At 37.7% G+C, this 21,685-nt stretch overlaps 1 protein-coding gene across 1 annotated transcript in view; it reads left to right on the top strand.

Annotated features, from left to right (window-relative positions):
- The window catches only part of STRN (striatin), a 137,934-nt gene that overhangs the window by 82,356 nt on the left and 33,893 nt on the right, over positions 1 to 21,685 (top strand). The window contains exons 7-10 of the mRNA XM_062209245.1: positions 4,686 to 4,821; positions 13,877 to 13,987; positions 16,569 to 16,712; positions 19,998 to 20,134. Of these exons, the coding sequence (XP_062065229.1) occupies positions 4,686 to 4,821; positions 13,877 to 13,987; positions 16,569 to 16,712; positions 19,998 to 20,134 (528 nt within the window). The remainder of the gene's footprint in view (positions 1 to 4,685; positions 4,822 to 13,876; positions 13,988 to 16,568; positions 16,713 to 19,997; positions 20,135 to 21,685) is intronic.

Here is a 21,685-nt window from a genome sequence, read left to right as displayed (position 1 = left end):
TGATGGAATACTTTATTAATAGCTCAGTGGGGAATAATAATTGCATGATAGTGTAAATTTTTTGTTAGTGATTACATCAGTTTAAATATTTTAATAATCTGATTATTAAACTACTATATTATGATCTTCCTAGAAATTCTTAAATGTAAGCTAACCATTTGAGTTCTTAATTTGTAACCATTTGGTTTCTTTATAAGTAATCAAATTCATAAACATACTGTCTTCCAGCTAGTGCAGATCGTAGCAATCCCGTGACCAAGCAGTGAAGGAACAGCTAATGTAAACTGATATAACTCCATTCAGATGCTATACTCAAAATATTCTTGTAGTTTTACAGGCAAGAAGATTTCAAAACAAATACTTGGTTTTGTTATAACAGTGTTGCTGATTTTTGCATTATAATACATTAATATTCACAGCTGCAATCTAATAGCTACCTGCCAAAAGGACTTTAAAGGTCTATTTAGTAATGAGTAAGCGTTACTTAGGAAATTTATTACATTCTGTAGAGAAAATGGCTGAAGTTATTAATTATCCTATTAAAATGTTAATAGAACAAATAAGTTTTCAAAATGTTATTTTATTTCTTTAATCAAAGTAGTTTAATGGATTTAACTAAGAAAATACAGAAACATAAACTCTTCGTACCTGCAGATTGTATTTAGAATATTTTATTGCAGAGTCTGCATAGCCCATCTCCTCTCTTTTCTTTCTCTTTGCTCTCTTTGGAGTTTGATTGTTCCTTGGGTTATGTACTGGGTTATGTTTCTCCTAGGCAGCTTTCCCATCCTCAGGATCAACCTCTTCACCATATTTTTCTTAACCATCACTATTACCAGCATTTTCACCATCAAAAGTTACATATTATAAATATCTTGAAATTACACAAGAAAGGAAAAAGTGATCAAAATGAAGGATAGATTTTGCAGCAAAATTTAAGTAATTGAATTGAAAATTATTAGCTGTTCTTTTATTCAAGTTTAAAGAATACCATCCCCTTTAGTGTTCTGCTTCTTCTAATGGTTTTCAAAACAGCATGTCTGTATTTCAAATCTGTTCAACACCCTGTGCAACCCATAATTTTTTGTTTTTGTCATCATTTTTACAAAATACATTTATTTATCTGAATGGTTGAGAGAGGTGGGGGGAGAGAGAGAGAGAAGGCGAGAGATATAGATAGAGATATCTTCCATCTGCTGGTTCATTCCCTAAATGACCACAGCAGCAGGGTCTGGGCCAGGCCTAGACAAGGAGCCTAGACAAGGTACTCCATCTTGGTCCTCCCACATGGGTAGCAGAGGCCAAGTACTCGGGCCATCTTCCACTGCCTTCCTAGGCCTGTTAGCAGGATGCTTGGTTGGAGTGGAACAGCTGGGACTAAGCTGGCACTCCAATACAGGAGTTTTGCATGGGATACTGGCATTTCAAGCTATGACTTAACCATGCTGGCCCCATGTCACTTCTTAAATTGGTTTGGAAGCACAGGGCAGAAGTGGTGTAGAACCTTCTGTGTAAAGAGAGAAAATAATAAATACTTATTGCTACAGATTCCATCTCTTCCCATTTGCTAATCATATCTCCATTGGAAACAACAGATCATTTTAAAAAAAGATTTATATATTTATTTTGAAAGGCTTACAGAGAAAGGGAGAAACAGAGAGCTCTTCCATCCCCTGGTTCACTCCTTAGATGGCTGCATTGGCCAGCACTGGGCCAGGCCGATGCCAGGAGCCATGAGCTTCATCTCAGTCTCTCATGTGGGTGGCAGCGGCCCAAACACTTGGGTCATTTCCTGCTGCTTTTTCCAGGTCACAGTGAAATGGATCAGAAGTGGAGCAGCTGGGACATGAATTGGCACCTATCTGGGATGCTGGTGTCACAGGCTACGGCTTTACCCACTAGGCCACAATGCCAGCTCCACCACCAGAGATCATTTTCCCCCTTATGTTTCAGCATAAGAAACACAGAAGTTTTATTTTAATTGTTTTAAAAGAGAATACTTGATAGTGATCTGCAGTGACGGTGATAAACTTACCATCTTTCTCCATTCTTTCTAAGGTTTACTGAGGAAATTTTTTTTTTTTAATTTTATTTATTTGAGAGGTAGTGTTACAGACAGAGTGGGAGAGACAGAAAGAAAGGTCTTCCATCTGCTGGTTCACTCCCCAGATGTCTGCAGTGGCCAAAGCCAGGCCGATCTGAAGCCAGGAGCCTGGAACTTTTTCCAGGTCTCTCATGTGGGTGCAGGGGCCCAAAGCCTATACCATCTTCTGCAGCTTTCCCAGGCCGTGGCAGAGAATTGCTGCTCCACTTTCAATCCATCACCAGTGTCCATGTGGGATACTGGTGCTGCAGGCAGAAGCTTAGCCTGCAACACCACAACACCAACTTGCAAATAAGTCTTAGAAACAGAATTTCCCACAAGTTGCTTTTATGACTGAAAACCACATTTAGTAATAACAAATGTTGAAAATGTATTCAGGCTTTCACTTTGAGATTCCAGATTCTTATTGATTTACCCTGCCATTTTGTCAGGCATTAAAACAAGTACTCTCTACCAACCAGGTGCTGGTGGTGGCCCCTCTGAATTACAGCCAGTATCCTATGAAGGTCAGAGAAGGCATGCAGTCAGTCCTCTAGGCTAGCCAAAAATAGAATGGAGAGTAGATTTGTATATGGGATGTGAGGATCAGGGCATCCTGTTGGTAACTTTTCAGAGACAGTTTTTATGCCTTAGTCCAGACTGTCTAGGGAAAATCAGAATAGATATAAGATTATGGTTTGTCAGTACACTGAAGAATGCGTGTTCAGCATCAATTTCTTATTCAAAATCTGCCATACTAATCTTTTTTGTTTGTTTAATAGATCTGTTAGATGTTAGTTTGGAAAATACCATAAGCATAGAAATATGTCTTAATTTAGGGAAATATTCCTAAAAGTTAAATTATTCTGGGGCCAGAGTTGTACAGTGGGTTAAGCCATCACCTATAATTATGGCATCCCCTATGAGCAGTGATTCAAGTCTTGGCTGCTTCACTTCCAATCCAGCTCACTGCTGATGCGCCAGGGAAAGCAGAAGATGAGCCAAGTATTTGGGCCTCTGCCATCCATGTTGGAGTCCCAGGTATAGTTCCTGGCTCCTCGTTTCAGCCTGGCCCAATTCTGGCTGTTGTGACCATTTGGAGAGTAAACCATAGAAGAAGACCTCTTTCTCTGTCTTTCCTTCTCTCTCTCTCTCTCTCTCTGGCACTTTGTCTTTCAAATAAATAAGTAAATCTTAAAACAAAAAGTTAAACTATCCTAACACCATTACATGATCTATGATTTCTTCTGTTCAGTTTTTGTATATATACCAGGACAGTTAAGGTAGGTAGGTTTCATTTGTGATGCCAACTTGGTTTTGATGGTAGTAGCTTCTGTTGGTAGTGGTTCTGTTGGGAGTGTCGTGTTGAAAAGGATTTCGGACACTGTAGCTTATCTTTAGTGAGAAGTGCTGTCTTTGAGAAGTGTTAGCAATTATGAACATGGAAACAAGACCATACAAATCAGGTGTTTCTTATCTGCTTCATTGAAATATTTGTTAAACCTTTATAATTTTAAACCACTCAGAAAAGACCAGGGATAACATTTAGTCAGATTATGTTATTTCTTTTTTGTATGAAGTGAAGAAACTGAGATCTGGAGATGTTGAAATATAGAGTCATTTTGTCAAAAAACAAGACAAAACAAAACAAAACCACACAACTGCAAGCTAGTGATCGTAATTTATCGGTGCTCATAGTGCTGGAGATATCCAAACAGGATAATTCATAAAGATAATAGGTGTGTAGACCTCAGAAATCATCTCTGCACTCAGTAAACTTAAATTCTAACTCTATTTAACTGCATTTATGATTCTGTAGGTACTCTTAAATATATAAAAATGAGTCATAGCAACCCCTACCAAATTTAATATCTAAGTCCTCTCCTCTAGAAAAATCAATATTTTAGAGGGAAAAAAAAAAAGAATGTATGGAGAATTGTTGGAGAAAAGTGATGCAAGGTTAGCACAGTAAAAATCATAATGGTATCTAACAGAGCACTAGTACTTTGTAAGTCTTAAGCAAGTGTTTCTGAATTTGTAGTTTTTGTAATTTTAGGTTTTGTGAGCAGTTGATAGAGTCATAAAATCATGGTTATAGTCTTAAAAACTGCTGAAGTGTTTTATAAAATGTCTCTCCTGTTTTGGCTAGATTAAAATATCTGCAAACTGTAGATTGCATCCAAGAAATCTAAGATTTAGTTTTGGTTCTCATAGTATGCTAGAAACATTTTTCAAGTATCTGTAACTTAAATGCACATCTTATTTTCCTAATGATTTCAATATGTTTCCATTAGATTGTCTAAAAAAATGGGAACATTTAAATTATTTAAAACAATGAAAACATTGTTTAAACATTCATACCATTGAGCAAAGTTGAAATCACTGCTTTAAATTGTATAATGTATATCTTTTAAAATGATATTTGCAGTTTTCATTCAGTCAGGTTATTCAGAAAGATACTTTTTTTTTAAGAAAAAAATTGACTTCAATAGTAAAGGGATGCTATCTCCTTTTATTTAATTTTATTTAAATCAAATTCATAGCATTTTCAGTATTTTAATGTAGCATGTTTTTTCATTCATTCATTTCCTAACATTCATAGATTGTTAGGAAAAAAACATTGCCTGATAGCAGTGAAGACCGAGATACAAAAGAAGCTCTAAAGGAGTTTGATTTCTTGGTTGCATCAGAAGAAGGAGACAATGAATCAAGAAGCACAGGTGATGGAACAGACTGGGGTAAGGAAGCATACTGGATCTAGTCATAAATGTTAAATAAATCAAAAAATGAATGCTTTATCAGGTAGGTGACATCTTCAAGAACTGTAATGTGGAAATATTGAACAGCCTGTGGACTTTTTACTGCTGTCACCTCTTATCCAGAGTATGTATATGTGTGTTAAGAAAGATTGAATAATTAGTACCCTTTCCTTTTTATGTACATCCAGTACAATATGAAAATAATTTGGGGCCGGTGCCATGGCTCACTTGGTTAATCCTCTGCCTGAGGTGCCAGCATCCCATATGAGCACTGAGTTCTAGTCCCGGTTGCTCCTCTTCCAGTCCAGCTCTCTGCTGTGGTGCAGGAAGGGCAGTGGAGGATGGCCCAAGTGCTTGGGCCCCTGCCAGGAGGAAGCGCCTGGCTCCTGGCTTTGGATCAGCACAGCGCTGGCCATGGTGGCCATTTGGGGGAGTGAACCAATGGAAGGAAGACCTTTCTGTCTCTCTCACAGTCTATAAATCTGTTAAAAATAAATAAATTAAAAAAATAATAATTTGAATTAGAATACAGAATATTCTGTTTTCTGCTGTAATATATACTAGATAGTACACCTTGAAAATCTTGATTTTGAGGAAATTGAGGGACTATGATAGAGAATTTTGGAGGTGTCATCTCTGGCATATTCTGTACAAAGTGTGAATTAAAAATTGTAGTTACTCAGTTTAGGTTTCAATAATTCATATAAGCCTTAGAATTTATTTTTCTTATTTTTTTCCTCAAATTGTTTTAAATGAATCTAGTATTTTAGACACCTAATAAAAGTTAAAAACAAGTGTTTCTGGGGAAAACCTCTGTAGCATAGATCATTGTAATTTAGGATTGCTTAGATCAATATCAGTTGGTGGGATTGTGATAAATTCTTCAGAAATGATCAGTTCTATCAGAGGTGTGTGTGTGTATGTGTGTTGATGTGTATGCATGTGTATAAGTATGAATGAGAGAGAATAAGAATGAAAGTTTTCTCTTGAAGTTAAAGAATTTTAGAATTCAATTAGCTTATGCTCTGTACCTTAGAAATAGATAAGGAAGAAATATACAGTTTGGCACACATTCCCATGGACTTATCCCTAAGGGTAAAGCTAAAAACTTGCCATGGGACTTCAAATCCCATTAAGCTGGGTGGTACTAATGCCATCTTACATGTTAAAGTGATCATTTTAAGTGCGTTACTAATGATATAGATAGGAATAAGTATCACGTAAATAAGACCAAGTGTCTGTTAGTAACAATAGATAGAATTAAAAAGGGGAGAATGATCCAACATGAAAAGCAGGCCGCATAGCAGACTCATAGAATGACAAACACCCTGAACCGCACTCTGGCCTCAGAATCAGCCCTTGAGGCATTCAGATCTGACTGAAAAGCCCATGAGAGCATTTCAGGCATGGAAAGCCAAGACACTGTGGCAAAAAATGATCTACATGAAGGATCTCTGTCAGTGAGATCCCAGTGGAAAGAAGGGGCCATCAAAGGAGGTTGTACTTTTCTCTGAAGGGAGGAGAGAACTTCCACTTTGCTTATGGCCCTGTCTAAATAAGACCGGAGTTGGTGAATTCAAGAGGCTTCCATAGCCTAGGCAGCTCATGACAAGAGCCTCGAGTGATCACTGACGTCATAAATTTATAGGAGTGTCAATTGTTAAATCAACAACAGGAGTCACTGCGCACTTGCTCCCCATGTAGGACCTCTGTCCTTAATGAGCTGTACTATGAGAATTAACGATAAAACTAGTCTTCAAACAGTACTTTATACTTTGTGTGTCTGTGTGGGTGCAAACTGTTGAAAGATTTACTTAGTATAGAGTTGATCTTCTGTATATGAAGATAATTAAAAATGAATCTTAATGAAGAATGGGTTGGGGCAAGAACTGCTATATTTCAAAAGTTGTACCTATGAAATTTATATTTATTAAATAAAATTTTTTTGGTTTAAAGTACATTCTAACAATTAGATGTATATATAATAGGTATATAGTGATCACCATTTGTTGACTCAGTTAAATATTTAGCCATTTTGATTATTTACATAATATAAATACTCTTTATATTTACATTTTTATGAAGACATTTCAGGTGAGACCTATGATTTGTGTTGCTTCACCTATTGAAACTGGAGAACATTTGATTTAATAGTAATAGTGGTATTTACTTATGTATTAATTTACTGAACCTTTTGAAAGGCAGTTTTGTACTTAACATTTTAAAATTAAACAGCATTTAGTATTCTTTAGCTTTTAGCTGAGAAATGTTTGCTACATTTTTCTGCCACTGAGAAACTAAAATTCTCAATACAGAGATTATTTGCTGTGATTTGGTAATGTAATTTACTCCTAATGATCTGATATTTGGAAAATTATCTATTGAATAAACATAATGTTGTCAGTCATCTTGATACTATTTGAAGTTTTTCTTTATGTAAACACCTGCTAGTTATTTTTTTAAAGATGAACAGGTGATTTTTTACTTGAAATAGGTGTCCTTTAAATAATTACAGAAATATTTCAGAAAGTTCATGGAACACAGAATTAAAGATTTTTTTTTTTTTTTGACAGGCAGAGTGGATAGTGAGAGAGAGAGAGACAGAGAGAAAGGTCTTCCTTTTTGCCATTGGTTCACCCTCCAATGGCTGCTGCGGCTGGCGCATCACGCTGATCTGAAGCCAGGAGCCAGGTGCTTCTCCTGGTCTCCCATGCGGGTGCAGGGCCCAAACACTTGGGCCATCCTCCACTGCCTTCCCGGGCCACAGCAGAGAGCTGGCCTGGAAGAGGGGCAACTGGGATAGAATCCGGTGCCCCAACTGGGACTAGAACCCTGTGTACCGGAGCCGCAAGGCGGAGGATTAGCCTGTTAAGCCACGGCGCCGGCCTAAAGATGTTTGTTTTAAAAGACAGTCTTGAAATCTATGCATAGCTTTTTCATAACATGTATTTTTCATGAACTTTCTGAAGAACCCTGTTATGCTGGATTTAAAATTTTTTTATACCAAAATAAACTTTTAATTCCATTTTACACAAACCTTTTAAGTATTGTCATATTTTAACCATGTAAATGGAAGTAGCAGCAATCATGGTATAAAACTGTATTGTAGACTTATTTAGTATTTAGATATGGACATATACCACATTTTGAACTTTTTAACTACCTTTATTCAAGCAGCTACTTTAAATATATATTTGAACGTATTCAAGAAATGGAAGAACATAGACCTTGAGACTAGAACTCAGGTATTCTGTACAAGTGTTTCTTAGTATATTTTTATTGTTTAAAATAACGAACTTTTTTTGGGTCCGGCGCTGTGTCGCAGTGGGTTAAAGCCCTGGCCTGAAGCGCTGGCATCCCAGATAGACACCGGTTCTAGTCCCAGCTGCTCCACTTCCTATCCAGCTCTCTGCTAAGGCTTGGGAAAGCAACAGAGGATGGCCCAAGTGCTTGGGCCCCTGCACCCATGTTGGAGACACGGAAGAAGCTCCTGGTTCCTGGCTTCAGATTGGCTCAGCTCCGGCCACTGCAGCCATCCGGGGAGTGAACCAGCGGATGGAAGACCTCCCTCTCTGTCTCTACCTCTCTCTCGAACTCTGTCTTTTAAATAAATAAAATAAATCTATAAAAAAAAAGAACTTTTTTTTTACAACTTTTAAAGTTATGAACTTTAGAAATATAATTTTTTTTAAAGATTTATTTTTTATTTGAAAGGCAGAGTTATAGAGAGGCAGAGACAGAGGCAGAGAGAGAGAAAGTCTTCAATCTACAGGTGCACTCCCCAAATGGCCACAACAGCTGGAGCTGCGCCAATCTGAAACCAGGAGCCAGGAGCTTCTTCGGTGTCTTCCACATGGGAGCAGGGGCCCAAGGCCTGGGGCCATCTTCTACTGCTTTCCCAGGCTATAGCAGACAGATGGACTGGAAGTGGAGCAGCCAGGACTCGAACTGGTGCCCCTACGGGATGCCAGCACTGCAGGCAGCAGCTTTTACCCACTACGCCACATTGCCGGCCCCTAGAAATGTATAAATTTACCCTCATTTTTTTTTTTTTTTTTTGTTATTTCTCTCTGAAGGAAATAGAAAAGGATTATAAAGCCAAAAGGAAAGTATAATATATATATATATATATATATATATATATATTTGCTTTCTCTCATTGTTACTAAAAGTTTTGTTCATATTTTTCCTCTTTCACACTTGCTTGATTGTAATATGGTGACCAAATAACCAGGTCTCTTTGAGTAAGTTCAGGGAATTGATTGCCTAATATTTCAAAAGAAAAAAAAAAAAAAACCCACAAAAACCATTTTTTTCCCTCCACTTAAAATATTCTACAATGAAAATGATCTGTGATTACCTCAAGGCAAGATTGTTGTTCTATAGATTGTGAACAATTTCTCTTAAATTCTGCTTTGCATTCAAGGTAGACTTTAGCTACCTCATTTATTAGAAACCATTATAGTGGTAGGGGCACTTGTTGAATCTTTACATGTCTTTTCCTGTTGGGATTTTAAGTGAGTTACTAGTGTTTTCTTTTGCTTTTATTAAAATGTCCCATGAGAGGAAGGAACTGATTATACTTCTGAGCCTAGCTGACTTCTTAGTGCCCCATGAGCTCACTGGAAGGTCTTTACAAACATATGCCCATAGTCATAAAGAACTAATTTTCTGGTACAGTGGTGACGTTGACAATAATAACTTTATAACCACAGCACACAGTAGATTTTCCATTTGCTTTTACTTTTCATTAAATTACATAATTTCTCTTTAAGATCTTACCTTCAGGACCTCTGTCCTGGCACCAATGCTTCTTTCCCTTTATTATGGCAAATACTTGAATAATTACTTAAGGTAATTACTTAGTCACTGAAAAGTACAGTAGCTGTCTAGTGACTGACTTTTAAGAGAACAAAATTTGGAAATCAAAGGGAAGTTAAAATGAAACAGACCTCTCCTCATTGCCTGCTAAGCTTATGTATTCAGCTATTTTAGACACCAGTCCGCTAATACAGCTAGATAACTGTGCTATGCTGAAGTCTAAGAAATCACACATCTGCAGAGATAGTTGAACCTTTTCATTGCCAGTCTTATTGCAGGGGTACTTAGGGTTGGTTTTTCTCAAAAGATAGCTATGTTGATACTTGTGTGAATTTCTTTAGTTGATGTGTTTCATGACCCAGTGTGTTATATGGCATATGTATACTCTTTAACCTACCCTGCTCTGTGAGGCAGCTACTAAGAACCTAAGTTACTATTTTCACAGATGTGAGTATGCTAGATCATCCTTTTATTGAGTTGAATGAATGGCATCTTTCCATTGTCGGGAGATTTCTTTACTGGTAGTCTGAAGTTTTATAACTTCAGTTCAAAGCATTACACTTAGAGTAAATTAACAAAGCTAGATTGCAAATCTTGTTTAATTAAATGGTCATTTAAACCATTGAAAGTGCTCCCTCCATCTTTCTCCTACTCCACTCCCCCTCAAAAAAGATTTTATGGCTAGTAAATAGATTTTTTTTTGGACAGGCGGCGTGGACAGTGAGAGAGAGAGAGAGAGAGAGAGAGATCTTCCTTTTTTCCGTTGGTTCACCCCCCAATGGCTGCTGCGGCCGGCGCCCCGCGCTGATTCGAAGCCAGGAGCCAGGTGCTTCTCCTAGTCTCCCATGCGGGTGCAGGGCCCAAGGACTTGGGCCATCCTCCACTGCCTTCCCGGGCCACAGCAGAGAGCTGGACTGGAAGAGAAGCAACCGGGGCAGAATCTGGCGCCCTGACCAGGACTAGAACCTGGTGTGCTGACGCTGCCGGTAGAGGATTAGCCTAGTGGGCTGTGGCACCGGCCAGTAAATAGATTTTATCATGTCTTCTGTGATCTTCCATTGCCTTTTTTTTTTTTTTTAAGAGTTATTTACTTGTTTGAAAGGCAGAGCCACAAAGAGAGGGAGGGAGAGAGAAGTAGAGAATATTCCATCCACTGGTTCGTTCCCCAAAAAGTAGCAATGGCTTGTGCTGTACCAGGCTGAACCCAGGAGCTGGGAGCTTCTTCTGGGTCTCCTATGTTGCTGACAGGGGCCCAAGTACTTGGGCCATCTTCTGCTGCTTTCCCAGGTGCATTAGCAGGGAGCTGGATAGGAAGTAGAGCAGCTGGGACTTGAGCCATTGCTCATATTGGATGCTGGTGTTTCAGGTGGCATAACCGGCTGCATCAGAGCACTGTTCCTCCCCACCCCCAATTGCTGCTGTTATTGAGTCTAGTAAGATTATGGTAAGACTAGATTTTTTACTTCAAGGGTCTAAAAGGAATGTAGTTTTAATTAAGATTTTTAAAACCTAATACCAATTAGCATTTTTCAGTTGCTAAGTCTTTGGGAAAAAGAAATACTAGTTCTGGTATTTATAGATTATAGTTAGCTGTATAAAAATGTCATCCTGTCTCTTCTTCTGATCCAGCTTCCTGCCAATATGCCTGGAAAGGCAGCAGCAGATGGCCTGAGTATTTGGATCCCTGCCATCTATACAGGAGGCCTGGATGGACTTCCTGCTTTTTTTTTTTTAATTTGACAGGTAGAGTTATAGACAGTGAGAGGGAGACAGAGAGAAAGGTCTTCCTTCCATTGGTTCACTCTTCAAATGGCCAGCGCTGCACCAATCTGAAGCCAAGAGCCAGGTGCTTCTTTCTGGTCTCCCATGTGGATGCAGGGGCCCAAACACTTGGGCCATCCTCCACTGCCCTCCCGGGCCACCAGAGAGCTAGACTGGAAGAGGAGCAACCGGGACTAGAACCCGTCACCCATATGGGATGCCAGCGCCGTAGGCGGAGGTTTAACCAAGTAAGCCACGGCACCGGCCCCCTTACTGCTTCTTGTCTTTAGCTTGGCCTACGTAGCTGCTGCAGCCATGGGGCAAGTGAACCGGCAAATGGATGATCTGTCTCCCCTCCCACTCCCCATGCTCTGCCTTTCAAGTAAATAAATAAATCTTTTTTAAAATTTTGAGTCGTGGGACCAGCACTGTGGTGTAATAGGCTAAGCCTCCATCCACACTGCTGTCATCCTGTATGGGTGCCAGTTCAATTCCTGGCTGATCCTCTTCCTATCCAGTTCTCTGCTATGGCCTGGGAAAGCAGTGGAAGATGGCCCAAGTACTTGGGCCCCTGCTCCTGGGTGGAAGACCTGGAAGAAGCTCTTGACTCCTAGCTTCGGTTCAGCCCAGATCTGGCTGTTGGGGCTGTTTGGGGAGTGAACCAGCAGATGGAAGACCTCTCTCTCTCTCTCTCTCTCTCTCTTTCTCTCTCTCTCTCTCTCTGTAGCTCTGCCTCTCAAATAAATATATAAATCTTTAAAAGAAAAATAAAAATGTTGAATCTTATATAAATATTATTTATTTGAGAGAAAGAGACAAAAATTCTGTCTACTAGTTCACTCCCCGTATTCCCACAATGACTAAGGCTGGGCCAGGCCAATGCCAGGAGCTAGTAACTCATTCAAAGCCTCTCATGTGCTAAGTTTGGACCCCAGTACTTGAGCATCACCTTCTGCCTCCTGAGCTTCACATTAGCAGGCAGCTGGAATTGGAAGTAGAGCTGGGACTCAATCCCAAGCACTCCAATATGAAATACAAATGGCCCAACTGATAGGCTTAATATCTTGAGCTTAAAATTTTTTTTATGTAGTGTTACATTTACAAGCCCAATAGATTTTTTTAATTGTTAAAAATAGCTTTCTGTTTATTTGGTTCATTTCAGTTTATTCTTATCATTCATTCAACAAATATGGATTTAGTGCTTTCTATGGGCCAAATATTCTAAGTGATGATTCTTCCTCTTAAGGTGTTTACAATCTGCTTTGAGAATATAAGCAATAAACAATAAACATATAAAATAATACAGTATATCAAAAGGTAATAAATGCTATAGAAAATAAAACAGCATAAGGGCGATGGAGCAGGGATGAGTTGGGATGGAGATGGCAGTTTACAGTTTAAAATCGGGTGGCTTGCTAAACACCATTGAGAGTAACAAAGTTGATGAGATAGCTAACAAAATGGTATTCAAGGAGAGGAAAGGAAGGGCAAATAGCCTAATGTAACCGCGGCCATGGCACACTTGAGGAATTCAAGGAAACAGAGTGGCTGGAGAAACCAGGACTAGAACCGGCACCATATGGGATGCTGGCGCCACAGGTGGTGGATTAACAGAGTGTGCCACGGCGCCGGCCCCGATTGATAAGTTTTGTAAAATGCTATTTAAGTCTGTGAAATCAAAATGATCATTTTGTTAGACATATGCCAAAAATATATAATTCTTAAAAATAATTGGAAAATATGTTGTGCAATCTCTTAATCGTTTTTAAAGATTTATTTACTTGAAAGGCAGAGTTAGAGAGAGAGAGAGAGAGAGTGTTAGAGATCTTCCATCGCTGGTTCACTCCCCAAATGGCTGCAACAGCTGGACCTGGGCCGATCGGAAGTTAGGACCTAGGAGCTCCTTCCCAGTCTCCCACATGGGTGCAGGGGCCCAGGGACGTGGGCCAGCCTCCTCTGCTTTCTCAGGTGCATTATCAGGGAGCTGGCTGCGAAGTGGAGCAGCTGGACTGGCTTCCATATGGGATGCCAGCACTGCAGGTAGCAGCTTAACCCACTGTACCACAGCACTGTCCCTCCCACCCCTGCAATCTCTTAATCCTATTTAATTGCATAAGTTAATACTTTTGTGATTCAGTTCTTATAGATTTCAGAAAATAGAATGAAAATGATTGTAAAGTGTTTGGGCTTAATTTACTAAAAGGCACTAAAACTTTTCAGGTTTTTTTTTCCTTGTCTCTTTCAAGAGAACGGTGTTGGTATTACCTTCGAATTTGAATTGATTTTTTTTTTAGTTATTATATGTGACATATCTAATAAATAAGCATTGACTATACTTTTTCACTAATGAGATTACAAAAAAATTGGTTGTTACCGTCTTTCAGATGTATTGACTTAAATGCATTCAGTATTTTATTGAAAAACACTGTTTCATTTGTTTCACTATGTTTAGAAAAGGAAGACCAGTGTCTCATGCCTGAAGCCTGGAATGTGGACCAGGGAGTAATTACCAAACTCAAGGAACAATACAAAAAGGAGAGAAAGGGGAAGAAAGGGGTGAAGAGTAAGTGGAAAACATTGCATCTTTAAATTAGAAATCTTGTCTCTTTTTTATCTCCATTTTTTCTCCCAATGTTTTCCTAAAACCACTTACTCTTTTTCATTTCTGTTCCTGACCTCTTTCCTTTGTACCTCTCTCAGGGGTTGAAATTAAGTGGTTAGCTATTTCATATAAGCTTTAAAAAAAAACAGACTTCATTTATAACTGTGAAACCATAACATATACAAATAGCAAATTTAGAGCCTTATGAGAGTGTTGGGCCATGTGTTAAAGCATAATGGTGATTTTTTAAAAATATATATGCTTAATTACAACAAAAACTATTTTCATTTAGCATGACTCTCTGGCAATTCATAAAAATTATTTCTTAAAATTATAGATTTTGGAGACAAAAAGAAAGTTAATTTCTACCCCTGAATATTCTATGTGTTCACAACACACAGTTTATTTACTCTCACCAATATATGCTATACAGGGCACAAAGTCAATTACATAGCCTTTAAAAGTATTTTCTAATTTAAAAATGTGATCAGTTTCATTTATAGCAATATTAACCAGTTACCTTTTTTTCTTTACAATGAAATGTGCTGACACATCAAAAACAGAAGGTAAAATGGAATTTCTAGCACTGTGAATCATATAACTTTTTCAATATGCAAATTAACATTTAACATAGATCTAATTACATGTGTAAAACAGAAATGGGAAAGTTTTGAAAACATCCCTGGAAACCTTCTTAAATGTCTTTGTTAGGAGAGCCAGGTTAAACTACCTCCTTGTGGTTCTACTCTTACCGATGATATGAACATAAATATCCCTTTTATGGCATTAGGAAATTCATCCTTCTAGATATTAAAGTATTATAAAGCTAGATTAAAATCTAACCTAGTGAGAAATGTATATTTATTTAAAAGTTGCAGAAGATTGAAAGAATATGTTTTTTTCCTTTTTCTTGACAGTGATACTAAAGTTTATTAAAAACTGGTCATTCCTGTTAGGAAACTCTTCTAAAACCTGCTAGTTGCTTAAAAACTTTTATATCTTTATTTAAAATATGTTAGAATTTTAAAATGCTTGATTCAATAAAATGCATCCATTATATTGATGTTAGCATCATATTAAAACTATTACATCATAAAAGATGTCATTGGCTATCAATTTAGATTAAATCAGAATGAGAAAGATTAATATTAAAAAGAGCATTTGGTACCTTTTATCTTTACAAATATAGTGTGACATGATTTGTTCTGGATTTTTGGAGTTCAGACAGAATCAGACTGTTATTTTGAGAGAAATTTGGATATTAAATGTGAAACATTTTCCAGATTAGCTCACTACACATGTGTATCTCTTTAGGTCATTGTACTACAAAAATGAATGTCTTTTGAATGTCAAAGTGTACTGATAGAAAAGGGCAGCCAGGACTTGTGTAGAATCCATCGACTCTTACATTGATTATTTGGTTTTTGTCAAATATCAGGGTATTGCTGTAGTTGGAATGTAGCACATGAGGTGTAAAACTGCACCATTTGACTGGAACAGTATTCTTGCCAGTGGAAGCAGTTGGATTTTCTGAATCTGGGGATTATGGTCCATTTTTAGGCCTATGGTATATAGTTTTTATAGTATAGTACACTGAAGTTAGACTGTAGACTGAAGTTGACCACATTTATCATCTTAAGTTCACATCATATTGATAAAAGATACCAGTTGAGAACAACTGAAGGCTTATAAAAATAAAAATAAAGCAAAGCTTTGAATAGATACATGAAGCATTAGTTTACAAACTACTATATAAATTTTTAAATTGAACTATTAATCATTAGAAAAGTTTGAGTCTTTTTAATATGATCAAGTTGAAATATTTCCAGTCAAATTGTGTCCTCCAGTCATACTGTCTTGAAATACATTTGTAGGTATTAGTTAAAATTGCTTTAAAATAGTTATATTCTTTGGTGGTATAGGAGAAAAACCATAATGGACTATGGGTAAGATTTTCCCATTCTTAATTAAACTTATAACAGGAAAAACTACCGAAGATCTGTTTCAGCCTCTATCCTATATAAAACAGTCAAAACAGGCATATGGGAGAATGAAGAATCAAAGCTCAGGTAAGTAACTGACAGGGCCTAAGACTTCACCTCAGGATGATAGCTTCAAGATGGAAGGCACTGAATGCGTCTTAATTTAAATAGGGATGTCATTGTTTAATTTAGTACTCCATAGGTTCATAATCTGTGGTATCTGTCATCATTTAAAGTGATAGACAATGGTTGCATTATAAACTAATATTACTTGTAATGATCCACATGGACATGCTGTACTTGTTATGCAAATGTGATATTCCATTCACTTACTTATAAAAATACATGTAAAATGCAATTGTTTTTAGAAAAAATACATTTTTAAAATAATTTGAAAACTTTGAAAATAATTAATCCAGTAGAATATTTTTAAAGATGAATGTCAGCAGATGTGAAATAAGATTTATGGTACCATTTGATGCAATGGAATAATTCTGTTTCCTCTTTTTTATTTTCCTCTCCCCCTGCCTTTTTTTTTGTTTTGTTTTGTTTTTTGATAGGGCCCAATAGGTCAAAACTACAAGATATGCTTGCTAATTTGAGAGATGTTGATGAACTTCCTTCATTGCAGCCATCTGTGGGTTCACCTTCCAGACCCAGTAGTTCCAGACTTCCTGAACATGAAATTAATAGGGCAGATGAAGGCAAGTATTTCAGATATTTTGGGCCACAGAAAGCACTTGATGAATCTCTCTTAATTAATATGTTAGAAAGGATTCTTACCTTTGAGAGAATTTTATTCTGCAAATAGTTGATCTATATGGAATTCCTTAAATGCAAGTTTTTTTGCATTCAAGGGAGTTTGATTTCAACTTCATTCTTTAAGATAAGGGAAAATTAGTGTTATTACTTGGAGACTCAAAAATATTTAAGCAGCTCATCACTGATAAATGGAAATGGAGAAAAGTCACCTGAAGGTCTAATCACATCTTCTGCTTTCTGCTTTTTCTCATTCCCTTTCAGTCCTGACCCACAGGCATATAGTTTTACACAGGTTAGTCTTCACGTAGAGTAATTCTCTCTTACTTTATTTGCTTAATATAAGATCATACCAATAACTTTATTATTATAATTTTAAGATTATTTATTTAGAGTTAATATGAAATCAGTATTTAGGTTGTGCCCAGTTTTTTACATTATAATCATATGCTTATATATTTCTTTTAGACACAAGTTCTAGTTTATAAATGTATAAAATGCTTATATGTGAAAATTGATTTCAGAGTATACATTTCTATTAGCTGAAAATCCAGGATCACATAAGCAAAATTTTTGTTAATAAGAATTTTTCAAACTTTATTTTAAAAATTTCCTTGATCTTAAATACTGTAATTTTTTACAATTTATATGTTTATTCAAATGATTATTTATGGAACAAAACAGCCTGAGAAAAAGCCACAGCATAAAAATTGTATTTTTCTTTTTTTGAATTCGGGTGCATTGTTAAAGAGACATAAAGTGAAAAGATTGCGAATTTTTATGTTTGAATAGTTTTTTGGTGCAATTTTTGGCCCATGAGTAATTTGGCATACTTATAATTTATTACCCGTGTAAAGAATCATTGTGTCGTACTCTAGATGTGCAGTTTATTTGAGGTAGATTCATGTCTTTTGAATTACAAATGTGAAATCGTGGTCCTCAGTAGATCTGTTCACTAGTAGATTTGTTCCACTGACATTATGGAAACAAGGCTTACTCAGTTTCATTTACTTGAAGATTAGGTCTAGATATGGAGAAAAATAGTTTTTCTCTTATTCTCAAAAAGAGTTTTTTTTATCAGAGATTTCATCCTGGATCATACATAAATTAGAATTCTAATAAGAGAGGCAGAATACTGTTTACTAAGTGACAGATACACACATTATACAAGCAAAGTTGTACCCTTGAAGAAAATTTTTAGAAAATATTTAAGAACCTTAAGACTGAAGCGTTGACTACCTTACAGTCTGCAGCTATGTCCATGAGCCTCATTCCTCAGTGCAGGTTTTTCAGGAATAGAAAAAGCTTTTAAGAAATAGATTGTAGATTTGATGCATATAATTGATACTCCTTGGTCTCTAGTCCACTTTAAGAAAAACCTTCCATATGCTGTGTGTACCCTATAATTTGGTTATTTTATTTTTAATAATTCAGAAGGCAGTGTCATACTTAAGAGGCACAGTTAAATAATTTTGTAAAAGCTCCTTAGGGTCAATAGTGTTTTAGTTGCCAGATAAACATGTTTAAGGAACCTTAGGGAGCAGTCAAGTGACAGTGATACCCATTGTTGCTCTTTCTTCACTCCTAAGCCTGTTGACTCTCCTCTGGTGTGTGAGAAACAGTTGTTGCCTTCCTTGTTTTCAGATTTTACACAGCCAATTCTACAGCATTAGTTAAAATTGCCCACACAATGTGTATGGTCGATTCTAGGAATCTTAGTTTTTGCAGTCATTTTTATTTCACTTCAAACAAAAATTACCTGGAAATGTTAGCAGTGAAAGCAAAACAAAAACCACTTGGCTGAAAATCTGGGTTCATAGTCTCCATGGATTATCGCAGCATCAGAATTATTACCTACCTGTGTCATTGCCCCATTGGTCAAGAAGTAGAACATTACTAAGACTCTGCAAGTCCTGTTTGTGCTGCCTTCTATTCACTAGCCCTTTCCTGTTCCCCAGAGGTAATCCTGGCTTCTAACACTCCATATTAATTTTGTCCCATAAGGTACAATTTACATTTTCAACCATTTTTATTTGGAATTTTCTATATTCTTCTAGAATTAGTCAGTTTTATTTTAAGAGACTAGCAGTGCTCACAATCACTTTTTATATATGTTTAGTAAATGTTGGACATTATTTGGGTAATTTGCATGGAATTTCAGATGAGGACAGTTTACTTTCCTTTGGTCATTTTATTTCCTTTCTTTTTAAAATATTTATTTACTTATTTGAAAGTCAGAGAGAGAGAGAGAGAATCTTCCATCTGCTTGTTCACTCCCCAAGTAGCCAGAACAGACAAGGTTGAACAAGCCAGGAGCCAGGAGCTTTGTCTGATCTCCCACATGGGTCTCAGGGGCCCAAGCTCTTGGGCCATCTTCCACTGCTTTTCTCAGGTCATTAGTAAGGAGCTGGATTGGTAATGGAGCAGCCATGTTGGAATGTGGGATGCTGGCATTGCAGGCGGCGGCTTTACCCATTATGGCACTATACCAGCCCCTCGTATATTTCCCTCTCCCCCTCCCTCTCCCCCTCCCTCTCCCCTTCCCTCTCCCCCTCCCTCTCCCCCTCCCTCTCTCCCTCCCTCTCCCTCTCCCTCTTCCCCTCCCCCTCCCCCTCCCCCTCCCTCTCCCTCTCCCTCTCCCTCTCCCTCCCCTCCTTTGAAAAGCAGAGTTACAGAGGGGCAGAAGCAGAGAGAGAAAGAGGTCTTCCATCCACTGGTGTACTCCCCAAATGGCTGTAACAGCTGGAGCTGTGCTGATCTGAAGCCAGGAGCCAGGTGCTTCCTCTGGGTCTTCTCATGCAGGTGCAGGACATGGGAAGAATTTGGGCCATCCTCCACTGCTTACCCAGGCCATAGCAGAGAGCTGGATAGGAAGTGGAGCAGCTGGGACTTGAACTGGCGCCCATGTGGGATGCTGGCACTGTAGGCAGAGGCTTTACCTGCTATGCCACAGCACCAGCCCCTGTATATTTTCTATATAGTGAAAAGGGAAGAACAGTTGATTATTAGATTTGTTTTATGTTTTACTCTTCTAATTAGTTGATCCCTTCAGCTATGGTTAAGGTATGGATAAAGCAGTAAATTCCTCAGGGTTTTTTTGCACACTGAATTTTATTGTGTTTAAAAGCACTTTACAATAATTAAATGTATACATGCCCTTATAAGAAAATTGATACAAGCAAATGAGACTAATTATTGGCTCTTCAGAGGTATGTTATGTTTCCTTTCAGTGGAAGCATTAACATTTCCTCCTTCTTCTGGGAAGTCATTCATCATGGGAGCTGATGAAGCCCTTGAAAGTGAACTGGGACTTGGAGAATTAGCAGGCCTTACAGTGGCCAATGAAGCAGATTCACTAACTTATGATGTAAGTATTTTTTAAAATGTTTTCATAAGTATATAGCTTGGTTCAGTTTTAATTGTAAATATTGCATTGTCTTTTTGTTTTGTTGTTTTCTGCTTAAGTCAAGTATCATTTCTATTGTTGGTCCTTCAATGGTTTGATTCTTTTCTCTGATTTTATTTATGACTTTATTGTCAGACGAAGTTTGATTTTTTGTTTAAACTTCTTGAAGTTTTTAGATCTTCATGGCTTTATATGTTTTCATTAGTTTAGTAAAGTTCTCAGCCATGCAATGACTGCTTTTTATTCTCTTCCTTCTGGAACTTACTTTTATTTATTAGATCTCCTTTCCATAACCTTATTTCGTTATTCTCCTTCTTTATCTTTCTGTGACCCATCTTTGAGATCACTAATTTTCTTTTTAGGTGAATGCAACCTATAGGTAAACCTGCCTATTGAGATTTTTTGCTTCTAGAATTCTTTTTGTTGTTCAAAAATTTCCTCCAAAACTTTTAGTCTTGCAGTTTTTAAAAAAAGATATAAGATTTATTTACTTATATGAAAGGCCGAGTCACAGAAACAGAGAGATGGAGAGAGAGGTCTTCTGTCTGCTGGTTCACTCCCCAGGTGACCGCTAGGACCAGGACTAGGCCATGCTGAAGCCAGGAGCCTTGACCTCCATCCAGGTCTCCTGTGTGGGTGACAGGGACCCAAGTACTTGGGCCATCTTCCACTGCTCTCCCAGGCACATTAGCAGGAAGCTGAATTGGAAGTGGAGCATCTGGGAGTCAAATCAGCACTCCTATATGGGATGCCAGCCTTGTAGGTGGTGGCTTAACTGCCCATAATTCTGGTTTCCCCTCTTTGTCTTTATATATATATATATATATATATATATATATATATTTTTCTCTTTGTTTGAAGATGGAGTTACAGAGAGGTAAACAGAGAGAGAGAGAGAGAGAGAGAGGGAGGGAGAGGTGTTCATTCTCTGGTTCACTCCCTAATTGGCCGCAATGGCCAGAGCTGAGCCGATCCAGGGCCAGGAGCTTCTTCCAGGTGTCCCACGCAGGACTCAGGTGCTTGGGCCATCTTCCACGCTTTCCCAGGCCATAGAAGAGAGCTGGATTAGAAGTGAAGCAGCTGGGGCTTGAACCGGCCCCTAAATGGTATGCTGGCACTGCAGGCTGGGGCTTTACCCGCTATACCACAGCGCCAGCCCCTTTTGTCTTTTTGAACATAGTGAAAGCATGATTGCTTTAAAATTGGAGACTCTGTAGTTGTATTACCATTATGTCTTGTTTTCTGTTTACACTGTCTTAGCTCCTATGTGCAGTTACTTTTTATGTCTGAATAACTTTATTTGGAAAGTTGTTTGTAGAAATAACTTCAGACTCAGGGTGATAGTTTCCATTAGAGAATATATGTTCATTTGCTTTTCTCAGAGGTCTGTAACCACTACAAACCTGAAATTAGTTTCTTCCATTTTCAGTTTTTGAGATGGTCTAAACCTGACCTTTAGTCCACGAGGGCTTCTCTGGGATGCAACCCTATAAAGCCATAAGCAAAGCAAAG

Source organism: Lepus europaeus, chromosome 13 (assembly GCF_033115175.1).
Source record: "Lepus europaeus isolate LE1 chromosome 13, mLepTim1.pri, whole genome shotgun sequence".
NCBI lineage: Eukaryota > Metazoa > Chordata > Mammalia > Lagomorpha > Leporidae > Lepus > Lepus europaeus.
This window is presented reverse-complemented; position numbering and strand designations above follow the sequence as displayed.